The sequence below is a fragment of the Juglans microcarpa x Juglans regia genome, chromosome 4D (genome assembly GCF_004785595.1).
Source record: "Juglans microcarpa x Juglans regia isolate MS1-56 chromosome 4D, Jm3101_v1.0, whole genome shotgun sequence".
NCBI lineage: Eukaryota > Viridiplantae > Streptophyta > Magnoliopsida > Fagales > Juglandaceae > Juglans > Juglans microcarpa x Juglans regia.
The window spans coordinates 25843517-25859125 of record NC_054600.1 but is presented as its reverse complement, the minus strand read 5'-3'; the positions used below and the strand labels follow the sequence as shown (position 1 = coordinate 25859125).

Sequence of the window (15609 nt, the reverse complement as noted above, 5' to 3'; positions counted from 1 at the left end):
GGAGTCGGAGTCGGAGCTCCAATTTGGCTCCGACTCTTGACTCTTGTCAAAGTCGGAGGTCGGAAACGAGCACTCCGACTCCGTCGAAGTCGGAGCCCAGCCCTAGTTTAACATACGCGAAACTCTCATCAGACACAATAGGCATTATAATTTAAAAGTTTGTATAAATAATTATATTATATTTTGTATTAAAAGAGTTTATACGCCATCTTTTGAATAATAAAAATTCTATTATCAAATTGATATATAGAATACACTTAATAAAATGTTTACACAATATAATTTGATTTAAAAGATGTATTTTAAATTTAAATATTACAAATCAAATCTTATATAAATAGTATACTCCACATATTGATTTAAGAATAAAATAACCCTATTTATAAAAATAATAATAATAATAAAATAACTCCAATTTTAAAAATACATTTTCTTTTGCAAAAATGGTGTATAGAATTTATATATATATATATATATATATATATGAAATTTCAATGATGACAACTGTCACGCAATGGCCAGAGAGAATGACTAGAGCGGCCAATCACGTCACAAAATTATCCGGGCGACACCACAAACAAAATGAACAAAGTAGACAGGACTGCCAACGACAGCTCCACTGAACCGCACATGAATACGTGGAAATGCACGCTCAATGTCAACACCATCATCATCCATAACAGGACCACAAGATTTATGAACAATCCCCCCATTTGATATTGATGACAATGTCCCAGACAACAAACAATACCAGATTCCCATACTAGCTCAACACGCACAGCATCATCATGCTCACGTATGATGCATATATATATATATATATATATAGAAGGGCATATCACGTTGAAAGAATCTAAGATGCCACTTAAAATATAAGAAAACGATGCAGAATCAAGAAGAAAAGTGGATCATTCAAAAGAAGATATGCAAGATCTATGATGCCTCTTTCGATGCCAGATAAGAACGAAACAATGAGAGGACATCGTCCGACAAGGTAATTATGCCGCATTATCAATAGTTCACCAAAAAAGAGTTAACGAAGACACCAAACTCATAGTCATGGACATTAAAATATGGGCAAAATCGGTTAAAGTTAAAAATGCCATCACAGAAGCAACCCACTCTGGAGCCAGTTCACCAGGCCTAAGTAAACATTGACTCAGTTACAAATTAAGTTAAAAAAAAAAAAAAAAAAAATCATGAGAAAGGGATGGTTGCATGAACATGAAGAAGTAATCTAATATGTATGAAAATCTTGCTCCAAGGCTGGCCTTCGAATAAAACGACTATTAGGAAACACACAAGAATTCTTCTTAAATAGGATAGATACCTGCAGCTTCCATGTTTTGAAGCCAGGCTCTCAAAATCATCCAAGATGCAGGAGTTGAATTTTCAACAAAAAGAAATAAAATAAAATAAAATAATCCTAGCACTAATATGCACAGAACTCGAATCACATTTTAATACAATGGACCCAACACCAAACAGAACACCAGAGACTATCTATACACCCAAAATGCAGGGACTAGACTACAAAAGAATCATATGTTGATTCTAAATGAGGATGATTTTTACACAGGTTTATTCCTACGTGGCTGCTAGAAACCGATTCCAGCACCCATCAAGCCATGACTGCCTACTCAACTTGAGCAGAGACATTACATGTGGGTTTTAAGTACACTAGGGAAAAATAATCCAAAGGAAGAGCAGCCCGCATCTTCCAAATCCTTTCTCCACCATCTGGAGCGACTCAACATTTGACTTCTCTGGTGAGCATGACTATGTATGACCTGCAAAACATGAGAGTGATATAAGACCACCTGCACCATAAGTACATAAATTTGATCAAGTACAATTTTGGAATATTTTTTATTTTATCGGTATAGAAAAAGGTAAAATCTGGAATATCAAGTCCTGCAGTCTAAAACACTATAGGTGGGGCTGAAGAGAACCTCATTCAAATCAAGGTGTGAACGAGACAAAAAAAAATGATAGAAAAATCTAACCCACCCCAGCAGAAATTATGCATTCTAATTCTCCACTATTTTTTTTTTTTTTTGTTGATGTAAGGAAACCTCTCCAAGGCAGGGTCCTTCGGACCCACTCCTGCCGGGGAAACCCCAGTCCCGTGCAAGCTTGTCTTCTCCACTATTTCATAATAACAAGACTGAGGACGAAATTTTGAAGGGAATATAAATAAATAAATTTGAAATCTGTACCTCTAGAATGCAAAATATATAATTTGCAAGGCTAGATCCGAAGCCCGCCACTCAAGTAGCAGTTCCGCTGCTCTTAGTCCTGCTGCAATCTAAGGATACCTGAAAGCAAACAACAGTCTCCAACAATAATATCATACAAATAGCAAGGATAGGCATGAGTGTCCACCCCACAATGTGGCACTCACCTTGATCAGCCCCTCACCCAGCCGTTTGGTCTGAACCGCTACCTTGCATATACTGAGGAGAAGGAGCAGGAACTATAAATTGTGGTTGTGCTGCAACAGGTGCTGCCATACCTAACAAAACCAATGACCTTCCCTAGTCAAGTCTGTCCAACATGTTGATCTTGAAGAGAAACTACAAGGAAAAATTCAATTTGAGGTTCTCCCCACTAATGCATCAAGAGTGGAAGATGTGCTTTGTGGCCTCAGTTCTTCATCATTTTTTCTTTCCTAGACGTAACCCCCCATACATTTTTCCTCTTCTAATCATTGATCTTTCCACACACCTTTATTTCATCTATTCATCATAAGTCTAATTTTAGTGCTGGATCCATCACCATTTTCAGGGAATCATAACTTCACCCTGGATCTTTTTTAAACTGATTCCCAAGATTCCAATCAAACAATTGCATCAATTCATGGTGTTCTACAACTATTTGCATCCTGCTTTCCCAATCTTATGGGCTGGTACTGATACATTCACATCAATAAAAGGTGTGGCATATCATTTGATTTCTAATTTTTTTTTTCATAATAATTTCTAGGCTTTTTTTTTTTTTTTTTTTTTTAATACAGTTTTTTGAACTGTTTGATTTCTACGGCAGCATGCAGAATTAAGCATTAAAGACTTGACATTACAATTGAGAGGTTCTTCAAGAAGGCTTGCATGAAATAAAGGAACTGTTGGCATGAAATAAAGGAACCGTTGGGAGGATCAATAAATAATTGTTTCACAAAAAAGGTCCAAAGATGTTCTTTCTGGACATTTGAGAGCATAAAGAAACAGAGACTATTTTTTCATGGTCTTCTTAGCCTAATGCAAGTGGCTATTCAAGTGTAAAGAAACAAAGACTATTCGTTGGACGATGGCAATAGATTTCAACATCATAATGTTCATGAGTTCCTTGCATCTATTTCTTCCTAACTAGGTGTCTTCTCTTATATAAAACCTGTCTTTGCCTAGCTTACTATTAATAAATTTCATACTTACTAAAAAAACAAAGAAACAAAAACTATTTGGATGACAGAAACTACCTGTGGGATACGGTGATTGAATAGTAGGCATAGGTGAAGTTGTCATTGTATTAACACTAGGTCCACCAAACTGTACTACCTGGTGACCTGGCACAGGATAACTGGTCACTGCCGTATAACCATGACCACCAGGAATAGTTTGACCCAATTGCCCATAAGGATAAACTCCAGTATTAACTGTCCCAGGTACACCATAAATCTGAAGGTAATGCTGACCAGCATAAGGGTTGTAAACACCCTGCAGAAGGAAAAATGACACGACAAATTATTGCAAGAAACACACAGTATACTCGCACTTTAAGTAACCCATAAAAGGTCTAGGTTTTGATTACTGCTGCAATTTATGAAGCAATGCTGACCTGTGGATAGACATATTCAGGTCCATATGATTGATACCTGCAGGACAAAAATGAAATTTAAGACTACCACCAAACCAGGTTTTTTGTATGCACAAACCTTGACACGTGAGATGAACAACGTATAACACCATTGATATATCGAAATGCCCAAGGTTTTCCCAGTTAACCAGAGATTAATGCGGTCCTATTCTATCAAGAGCCATCTCACGCAGGCCCAAGGGAAAAATCAATAAATACAGAAACTAGTAACCCAATCTTGGGTCCTTAACCAATGGCCCTATCATGTTCTTGCCTGCCTAATTAGCATCGAGCTGGGAGGCATATCCTCTGAAACTACCACAGTTTGCATTCCTTCAATTACCAATCACATGTGACATCACTGTAAGTTGCATGAAAACAACCCTGATTTCCAACGGAAATACTCTTTATTCTTGCTTCCATATTCATGTGATCTTGTGATTGGTATTTACAATACAATAGAAAAAACAAAATATAAGGTAGTTGCAAAGGGGATGTACCTAATTGGACAAATTGATCACTAATTATTCTAACATCACTCGCAAACCAAGAATAGACGTCAACAAGCATGCATTGGGCATAAGTGGAAAAACTTTCAGCTTATAGTGCACATTAACCCAAGGACAATAGCTTAATTATATGGTTAGTGACAACCATGAGTGTGTCCACACGAGCCCATGTGCGAAACTAATAAACCGACAAAAAAAAAACTATCAAGCATTCGTCAAGGCAACTAGCCCCAAAAAAAAAATGAAAGCAAACTTTTCAGTTTCGAACCAACTAGTTAATTTTTTTTTTTTTATAAGTAAAATAAGTATTTATTCATCCAATCAACTGTCAATTACAAATCAGAATATGCCCTATTTAAGTAGGAGCATTAGAAACTAAAAACTCATGAAGATCCATGCCATTAAAGTCCACAGCAATGGCCCAAGTACAAAGAGTCCTAAAAAATAACATTTTTAACTCCGCCATAGATCTCTCTATCTTAAAAAATCCTCTCATTGCGCTCCTGCCACAAGCACCACATAATACAGATAGGAATCATCTTCCAAACCGCTTTGATCTGTCGCACACCTCGAATTGAGGTCCAGCAGGCCAAAACATCCAGCACGGTTCTCGGCATAACCCACGCTATGTCCATTCTGTTAAACACCTCATCCCACATATTCCTGGCTACCTCGCAATGTAAAAGTAAATGATTCACCGACTCACCCCCTCTTTTACACATGCAACATCAGTCTGCAATGATTATGCTTCTTTTTCTCAGATTATTTGTAGTGAGAATCTTTCCCAAAAACACTGTCCACACAACAAACGAAGTTTTGGGAGGAGCCTTATTGCACCAAAGCTTTCTCCAGGGAAACTATATCTCAGGAACTTGTGTGAGAACCTTGTAGAAAGAGCGAACAGTGAACACCCCTTTCCTTGCTGGACACCACCACAGATCATCTGCATGCTGGAAATTTGGACAACAAGAATACAAGAGACTATAAAAATCTACAAAACTCCCCATTTCCCAATCCTGTGCCGCCCGATTGAAATTGATATTCCAGTGGATGTTCCTTCCTATGACTTCCAAAAGCTCCGCCACCATGGCATCTTTAGCATTTGCAATCAAGAAAAGTGTAGGAAACAAGTCTTGAAGAGCACTATTGGTACACCAAACATCCTTCCAGAATCTGATCTTGGAACCTGTACCCAATTGCAGTCTTGTGTGTCGATGGAAAACCACTCACCCTCTTCTAATGTGTTTCCATAGCCCCATTCCAGAGGCCCCTCTAACTTCACTAGTACACCAACCCTCCCCTAAACCACCATATTTGTTCTCAATCACAGTCTTCCATAATGCTTTTGGTTCCTTGATATATCGCCACAACCATTTGCCAAGTAACGCCCGATTGAACACCCTCAAATTTCTGATACCCAAACCGCCATTGGAGATGGGACGGCACACCATCTCCCACTTGACTAAATGGAATTTAAACTTTTCACCGAAGTCCCCCCACAAAAAGTCTCTTTGTAGCTTCTCAAGACGACCCGCCACACTCGCCGGTATAGGGAATAAGGATAAGAAATAAGTGGGTAGATTAGAGAGCGTACTTTTAATAAGCGTAATCCAGCCCCCTTTTGACAAGAATATTCTCTTCCAACCTGCTAATCTCCTTTCTACTTTCTCAATCACTATATCCCAAATAGAACGCGCCCTCGAGGCTATACCCAGTGGTAATCCCAAATAGCTCATAGGAAGAGACGCTATCTTACAACCCAGAGTGCCAGCCAACTCCCTTATATTCTGAACTTCTCCAATAGGCACCAACTCAGATTTAACATAATTCACTTTTAAACCAGACACTGCTTCAAAACAAAGCAACAACGCCTTCATAGCCCTCAACTGATCTGGATCGGCATCGCACATAATAAGCGTATCATCTGCAAACAGTAGATGCAAAATAGTAGTGATGCCTCTACTCGGCGATCCAATATGGAAACCACTAATAAAACCATTAGTCACTAAAGCCGAGATCATCCTGCTTAGTGCCTCCATAACGATAACAAAAAGTAAAGGAGATAATGGATCCCCTTGTCTCAAACCACGAGAGCTCGGGAAGAAACCCTCCGGACTGCCGTTGATTAGCGCTGAGAATCTTGCCGAGGATATACACCAGCTAATCCAAGACCTCCATGTTTCTCCAAAACCACACCTACCCAGTAGATATAGAAGAAAATCCCAATTAACATGATCATACGCCTTTTCCATATCTAACTTACACATAAGCCCTGAGCTGCTAGCCTTCAATCTACTGTTCAGACATTCATTAGCAATTAGAGCCGCATCAAGGATCTGTCTACCCTTCACAAAGGCATTTTGAGGCTTAGTAACAATCTTCCCCAAGACCAAACTTAAACGATTAGCAAGCACTTTTGCGATGATCTTGTATGTCCCATTCACTAGGCTAATAGGTCGAAAATCTGTAATCTCCATGGCTCCTACCTTTTTAGGGATTAAAGCAAGAAATGTGGTATTGAGGCTTTTCTCAAATTTTCCTAACGAGAAAAACTCCTGAAACACCTTCATAAGATCCCCTTTTATCACCTCCCAACAATCTTGGTAAAAACCCATAGAGAAACCATCAGGACCAGGGGCCTTATGTTTTGGCATTTTCCTTATTACATCATAGACCTCTTCCTCTTCGAAAGCCCTCTCCATCCTAGCAACTTCCCCCGGCTCAATAGTGTCAAAAACCAATCCATTCAGAGTAGGCCTCCACCCCACCTGCTCAGTGAGGAGCTCTCCAAAGAAATCGACCATGTGATCTTTTATTACCTCTTCTTCTTTGCACTCGACCCCCGCAATTTGCAATTTTCACTTGCCTACTCCAAGTGAAACATCTAAACAAGAGGGAAAAAAGCACTCATGCAACTTGTCATACCCGAGTATGTAGGGTTTTTTTCATATTTCATTTAATTTGTGCAATTTCGTATATTTGAAAATTTCAGCTTCTCTTTGACTTTTTTAAGGTGTTAATTCATTGAATTAATTGCTGACAGTGATATATATGGAAAGTAGGAGTATTTTTCTAAAGGAAATTGACTCTTAAAAGGAAAGGTATGGGAATAGGAAAGTTCCCTAAACTGGAACAGCTATAAGGCCAGAATTAAGAGCCCTAACACCAGTTCTGTCGAGCCTCCCTTAAGTATAGAAAAAAATTTCCTAATTAAAAATCAAAATGGAGCTCCAGGAAATCCCCGACTCCATTAAAAATTTTCCTAATTTGATGCAGAATTCTGGATCAAATTAGGGCTACCTGTCACATCATGTTCTTTTTAACCGTGGCAGGTGTTGCCAAGAGATCTGCCCTTCTTTCTCCTAAATGTGCCACCAGCCTCAGCCTACTTTACTCTAAGTTATTCATCAAGAAACTCAGCAGAAGGCATAGGAGACCATCTCCAGGTCTGCAGCAGTCATACGTAAGCAACATCTCTCAGTTTTATTTGTTTATTTTTGTATCAGTAAATAAGAATGTTATTGAAGACAAGGAATGCTCTCTAGAGGAACTTCAGATCACTCTTTGTTAGAACATTATTTTTATGGGCCATAGCTGTAGATTTTAATGGCCTTAGTCTTCATGACTTTCTTGTTTCCTTTTCTTCTCCTAGGTAGGTGTTACCTCGTGTATACCATCTTCTGCACTTGGGCTAAGCCTATTCTTATTAATACAATTGTTTACTTTAAAAAAAAAAAAGAATTTATTGATGACAAATAGGCATAGCCCAAGTACTTCTCATGAAAATTCAGCAAAAAAAAAAAAATGATGCAGCTATCCAAATAAGAGACTCCTAACTTCAAAACCCCAGTATACAACTCCTTTTCTTCTTGCTACGGCCACTTCTTGGTAGCTAAAAGTAAGTTTTTTCTCCTCTTTCAAATGTTGGCACCTATGTCTCTGTTCCAGCAATTAGAATATAGTGTTAACCCTAAGTTTCTACTTCCTTCACCCTCTAACAGCACCATATTTACAGTCCTAACGGATCCTAGAGGCTGCAAGCAACCTCTAAGTTAAATTCAGAGTTAGTTTCAATGATCATCCATTTTAATTTCAAATTTTCTAATCTTTTGTGATTCTAACTCGTCCTTCTTGTTTCTAAATGTCTACACACAGAACTCTAAGGCTAGAAGGTGCAAAGTTGTTTCTAAATGTCTACACAGAGAACTTCTAAGGCTAGAAGGTGCAAAGAACAATGTCAAATCAATGAAATCCAAGTGGAATGATTCCTATAGCGCATAGCTAAGATCCTCTAGGTAATGATTCCCTTTAGGTCCTGTAGTGTCATATGTAGTCTCTATAAGATTTGCATGTCAAAAGATTTTGTAGAATAAGGCTAGGTTTGGATACAAAGATGGTTTCAACTCATCTCATCTCATCTCAACTCATCTAATCTAATAATTACAACTTTTTCAAATTTTCACACAAAATACAATAAACAATTCAACTTTTTCAAATTTCAAAACAATAATAATATTAAAAAATAATATTCTACAATATTTTATTCAATTTTTAACTTTCATCTCATCTCAACTCACTATCAAAACCTCACCTGAGTACAAAGCAATTGAAGTCAATTGTTGAAAAACTTTTTTTTTATAAGTAAAAATTTATTAATAATTTAATATCAATAGGCATAACCAAGTACACTGGGTGTATAATTTTTTGAAAAACTTATACATGTGTTCAAGAATGACACAATTTGGTTACTGTGCATTCTAGTTTGAAAATTATATATTGGCATGATCACGACATATAAACATAATTGAATTCAAGAGAGATGCATTTCATATGTGGTATAATTTGACATAGATGTAGTTAAGGGTGAGAATGGCCACTGCAGAGAATTCTAAAGCACTGTGACAAAAAAAAAAGGGTTATTTGGAATCCCTTGGGGCTTCATTAAGAATTGGTGAACGTAGTTTTAACACCAATGACTCAAATCTCCTATGTAGGCAAAATCTTGGAGTTATGAGGTCACAATCACAAGGCTGGTTGCACGGCCATGCACATACACACACTTGGAAACATTTTGAGGTCTTCAGGCTTACTGTTAGAGCCTAAGTTAGGACCAAATCTGAGGCCCTTAAGTGTCATTAAACCCTACAAAGTGCACATACAAATGACATATTAGAGGGCCTTACAAGTCACCAAGAACACAAGTGTATATTTGCTGGAAATTCCAGCACATGTCCCTTCATCATTTAGCCATGAGGCTGAATGTGTAGTAGTGGACAGAAGCCTTCACAGCTCAAGCACGCGAAACCATGAAACCTTTTTAGAGAACTACCTATTTGTAAAATAGTTGGAGGAGAGTCATGTTAGATTTAGCACATTGGGATGCATGAAAACAAGCCAAATGCTCACTATGTTAGGAAGAAGTTAACCAACTAGGTTTGATGTGATCATCCACGGACAAAAGTGTTGATTCCATTGAAAATACAAGAATCAAATAAATAAAAACAGATCTCATTAAATTTAGGAAAACATGCATAGAAAGAAATTCGAGCCTTGGCAAAAGTAAAAAACGAATAATAATAACTGCTGTGAATTTTTTCCTTTCTAGGTTGAAAAAAGAGTGTTGATAGTTAGCAACCTAAAGAAGCAACATAAGTAGAGATGAACATCCCCTTACTTTCTGCAAAATGTCAATGCAATGTTTTCCTACAAAATTTTTCAAGTAATACAATGTAACGTGGCCTTTTTTTGGTAGCCCCCTTTATGCATCCAAAATAATGTGTGTGAAGAAGAGCTTGAATACAAATGATTTTGTGTGCATGTTTGCAGTACGTGATAGGTAATGTTATAAATACTTTGACGAGAAGCAAAGGAAAGGGGAAAGGAATTAAGGAAGTGACTCTATGAATGCATTAAAAGGGTTTCAAACATTTTCTTGGCCTCATGACTGATGTGCAATGGTACTCAAGCTAATGGTGCAGGAGCAACCATCTTGTATGCTCCAACAGGAATGGCTCGCCTAAGTGCACTTAGTTTATCAAGGGATGTTCTTAGGGGAGTTTTGGATAGTGAGTTGAAATGAGATGAAAGTTGAAAGTTGAATAAATATTGTTATAATATAAATTTTTAATATTATTTTTGTTTTGAGATTTAAAAATGTTGAATTGTTTATTATATTTTGTGTGGGAGTTTGGAAAAATTGTAATGATTAGATGAGATGAGTTGAGAGGATCTCTCAATCCAAACAACCCTATCCTAAATATACTTGCAAAAAAAAAAACCACCCTATCCTAAATGTGGTTCCATTGATGGCCATGCGAACAAAACTGATATCCTTGAGATCGTCAACCTTTACACACAAGGTATAAAAGAGTGTTGGCCAGCCAAGAGATTAAAGTAAAAAGGTTCATGATATCTATGAATGTTGGTTTGAGTATTTGAATATTGCGTGTTTCTATCTTGCTTAAATGATGAGTTTACTTATTGAGCATTTGACCCATTTTGTTTTTAATGTAATAAAATGTCATGTTATTGTGGTAATGATGATGAATACGCAGGCCAAAACTAGTAATAGAGACCAGAACCTGGCCAAGTTTTAACAAGTGTTCAATGCAGTTTTTAGGATTTGATTTACGTTAACAAGATGAAACTAAGGAATTTGTTTAGCATGTGTGATACCCCGTACTCGATTATGAGTATAGGTGGTGCTGCGTTCCCACATTGCTGAGGGCGAAGATCTTGATTATTATAATGATTCCAATGGGACTCTAATTGTACCATTAACCAGTCCTTTTGGAGTAGGGCCCAGATGTGGTTTGGGCCTCCAATAGTGCATTACAATATGCTTCTTTAAGTTTGCAGCATTTGATATTGTGATTTTAATAACAAGTTTTTCATTACGTTTTGAGGTTTCAAAGTTTATGGATTCTCTTAATACCTGATGCTATGAAATGTTATGGTGTGGCATTCATTACTGTCCAGAAAGGTGGTGTTACGCAAATATCCATCAAAGCATTGCCGTTCAAGTATCAAGGAATTCAAATTAAAATATAAATTTCACTTAACCTTGTAATACACGGATTGTGTATAGAAAAGTGGTGAATGAGATCCCACATTGCTTGGGAGGAAGAAACTCAAACCCTTTATAATGATTCCACTCTAGTTATAAAATTAACTGGTCCTTTGGAGTATTGGCCCAGATGTGGTTTGAAAATTGAATATATCAAAAAGGAAAAACTATAGTTTTTTTAATAAATAACGAGTTCAAACTTCACATTCAAACCTAGCCAATCTGAACTGACTATTCCCTTTGAAATTCACTGCTTACCCATAAGGAGGATACATTAACCCATGCTGGTAGCCATAAGAGAGTGGATGTTGGTAGCCAAAACTTCCAACGTAAGCCCCTCGAGAAACTTGCACATTTCCAGAATATGGGGCTGCTGGTCTCAAACGTCCTATATAATAAACAAAAGCAAGGATCAAAACATAAGAAATAATAATAATTAAGTAGACTAATTGATATAGATGATTCAAAGGTCCAAAAGTAGACTTGGAACTAATTTTTTTTTTTTTATAAGTACTTGGAACTAAAAATTAAACTAGCTCAATAGTCTTCAATTTAGGTATTAGTTCATACGTTTATAACCGAATTCATTCTTTACCAGAAAATTAAAAATAAAAGACATGAAGCAAGATGGAAAGCACCATAATCACACTAGAAGTTGCTACTCCATGAACATACAAGAAGCTCATAAACAGATCGCTTCAACATAAATACAGTCACCTTTGACATGGCAACACAAATTGCATGTAAACTATCATTGCCCGAGCCCCAACAAATAAACCAGCTCAACACCATAAAACCAATCAGGAATGAACCCATCTGCATAGCTGCTTTGTAGAAAACTGTAAACTCAATTACATTGACCACTATGCACAAAAATAAGTTATCAGGAAAAACCTCATAACTCTGGAGAAGTTGAGCGTGAGGGAGAATTCAGAGAAGACTTTGGCAAAAGGTTAATCAGATTGGCAAAGTTTTTGGCACAAGGTTAATAAGATTGGCAATGTTTTCAAGTATATCAGATAACATTAACCATCTGAAAATAACAATATTATTGGGAAAAAAAGCAAACAAACCTGCGTCAAATATCTAAAAAGATGACCTAACCAGGAAATCATAAACAGAGAAATTATAAGATAAGTTCCAGCAAAAGTATCATACCATAAGGCATAGAAGGCCGAGGCCGCCCAAGTGAAGCCAAATTACAATTTGCCCGCCTGCCATCAATAATTGGAGCCGGATCAGCGCAGGCTCTGCTAGCAGCCTCAGGGTTACGAAAAGTCACCTAAACCCTCCATGTAAATACGAAGGAAAACCAAGTCACTCAGTAGTCAAACAAGTACTCCCCCATTGACACAGACCAATGCTAACGATACATAATACCAATAAATTCGATCAACCATATATTAACAGCTCAAGTTTACAAATTTGAAGTGGCATACAGACCGTTTGGATCAATCCCGGGATCATCAAAGAACAACGACTATAACGGACATCTACGACACTATAATACTCTTTTTTCAAATGAAGGATGGAAGATAATAAAAACCCAGAAACTGAAAATAATAAATACTCACAAAACCATAGCCTTTTGATCGACCGGTATTCTTATCGGTGATCACGACAGCCTCTAGAATCTCACCAAACTGCTCGAAATACCGTCGCATAGTCTCGCTCTGCGTCTCCCAGGCTAGTCCTCCAACAAACACCTTCGTATAGGTAGTATCACCGAAGGGGGAGTTCAAGAACTGATACCCAGAACCCGAACTCGATCCCGAGCCCGGACCAGGCACCGGCTGGTAAGCCATGAACGACAATTTCCAACTTAAAAAAGAGAGACCCAATTCAAATTCAGATAAAAAAGACCAAGATTCTAGACAAAAGGGAGATCTATTTAATTGATACTAAAGTCGACCCAGTAAACACAAAGCCACATATTAAAAGAGAAACCACGGAAAAACCCTAGATTTTGACGACGAGATATCCTTGGAATCCCATATAGAACTTTTTGAAGGAATCCAAGAAACAGGAGGCGGAGCTAATCTTAAATGGGAAGGAAGAGAGATCGAGGAGCACAGTGAGGGAGGGAATAAGCCCTAAAGAATTAATGACAAAAATAAATTACAGGAAGGAAAAAAAAAAAAAAAAAAAGGCGGAAAGAAAGTAGAAAGGGAAAAAACACCCTAGAGAAAAGAAACGAATCTCGGAAGTAGAGGAAGGGTTTTAAATTTTGATTTTGATTTTTCTTTTTCTTTTGGTTTTTTCATTGTTGGTGAAGGAGGAGGAGAGTCATCGATTTGCACTGAAAGAGGGAGGAGAGAGAATGGAAAAAAGTTGGACCCATTTTTGTCTTGGAGATTTCTAAACAGTAGCCGACAACTAGTTCGGAGAGGGTTCAGGATGTGGGACCCAATCATCTTTTAGGTTTGGTTTTTTCTCTCGTCCTGAGAAAAAATTACGGCATTTGATTTCCCTTTACGATCTTCGATTTTGAAAAACTAATCCTGATCGTTATGCTTTAAGTTAAATGATGAATTTAATATTTAATTTGAAAAGAATGATCGGAAACAAGAGAACATTATCGCCGTCAAGATATACAAATGATTTTATTTTATCTTATTTTATAATTTAAATTTTTATATAAAATATAATAAATAATTTTAAATTTTTTAAAATTTTAAATAATATTAATATTAAAAAATAATATTTTAACTATATTTATTTAATTTTTAATTTTTATTTAAAATCTTCTTACCTTACACTACCTAAACGGGACTTATATCATTGAAATAGAAATTAGAATTGTATAGGAACTCTACTTATCTTGATTATATTTAGAAGAGAAATATAAAAAATAATTATTTTATTTTTTAATCAGTGGATAAAGCACATTTATATCATTTAAATAATAAATTTTAATTTCTAATATTTAAATTTTAAAATATTTATTTTAAATTAAATTAACCATATAAATATTTTATTAGACAATCCACACCAACTTATTATATATACATTGTTTTAGGCATATCGTAGATTAAAAAGCTAAATTCATTCGCCTCGCGTAAGCGCAGGAAAAATGCGACTGATGTAGTAAAATGAAAACGCATTGTTTGGTGGAAAAATTGAAAACGTACCGTTTGACCTCCAAACATTTCTCCCCCATCCATTCAAGCTCTCATTAGCCTACATCAGTTTCGTCTTCCCTCCTCTGCATTTCCTTCCCCTTAAGCCAGCTCCCTTGAGTCCTCCCTCCCTCCATCCATCATAATACGTTACAGTAACAACCCCACAAGAAAAATTTGTAAGATTTTGAAATTTTACTTCTCTCTTTTGAACGGTTTATAAAGGGAGCAACTTTAGATTTAAGAAAAATAACAAAAAAAAAAAAAATTGAAATTTGCTGTTGCATCCATCCAATTTAAACTTGTATCTGTAGAACAATCCCATAGCTAGATAGATAGATACAAATATTTCATGAATATCAATGTGGATCGTACGAAAACAATATTGCCAATGATTCTCTCATTTCTTTGATTCCTGCATTCAAATGAAAAGAGAGCTAGCTTGTGAATGAACCTGGTTGGACGAAGAAGATTTTGGGCGAGACGATGAAGAGACAGGTTTCGAAACAAAGGATTAATCTTGATCATTTACAGCTTGAGTCTTCTTCTTTTGTGCAACCGGAACCAACGAGAAAATCGAGTCATAATCCGATAACTCATCGAAGTATACAATGTCGCTCAACAAATATCTTGACGAAGCAGGATTTTCATGCTCGTAATCCGATAATGCATCTTGATCAATTTTCTTGTAAGAGATTTTCATGCATTGATCTCTTGGCTTTGAAGAATAGATTTTTTTGGTCTTTTGGTTTTGGAGCTGGTGGTAAGGTTTGGGATTAATGGGGCTTAGGATACACAGAAGATATCTCCTTTTCACTTTTGGATAACGATTTCACACAGTACTTTTAGTTCTTTTTGTAAAATATCGACATGGCATTACAAAAATCAGCCGACTCCCCACCGCTTGCATCCCTCGACTGTGCGTAGAAGAATTAATCATAAATATTGAAGTCTAACCACTATGACTCTTATAAAAAGACGTTGCGCGTGTAACTTACAAAATTTAAGAAAGGTGATGGCACTGAGATAAATATATGAATTTCTAATTATCTGTTCGAATTAA

At 36.7% G+C, this 15609-nt stretch overlaps 1 protein-coding gene across 1 annotated transcript; it reads right to left on the bottom strand.

Moving 5' to 3' along the window:
* Window positions 1–1289: 1289 nt before the first annotated feature.
* LOC121260013 (RNA-binding protein 38) lies at window positions 1290–13754 on the bottom strand. Its single transcript, XM_041161870.1, has 8 exons — window positions 13002–13754; window positions 12586–12709; window positions 11686–11815; window positions 3835–3871; window positions 3476–3713; window positions 2405–2515; window positions 2220–2318; window positions 1290–1790 (listed from the first exon to the last, which is right to left on the bottom strand). Exons 1-6 carry the CDS (start codon window positions 13230–13232, stop codon window positions 2418–2420), a joined length of 858 nt encoding a protein of 285 aa, XP_041017804.1. The 5' UTR covers window positions 13233–13754; the 3' UTR covers window positions 1290–1790; window positions 2220–2318; window positions 2405–2417.
* Window positions 13755–15609: the final 1855 nt, after the last annotated feature.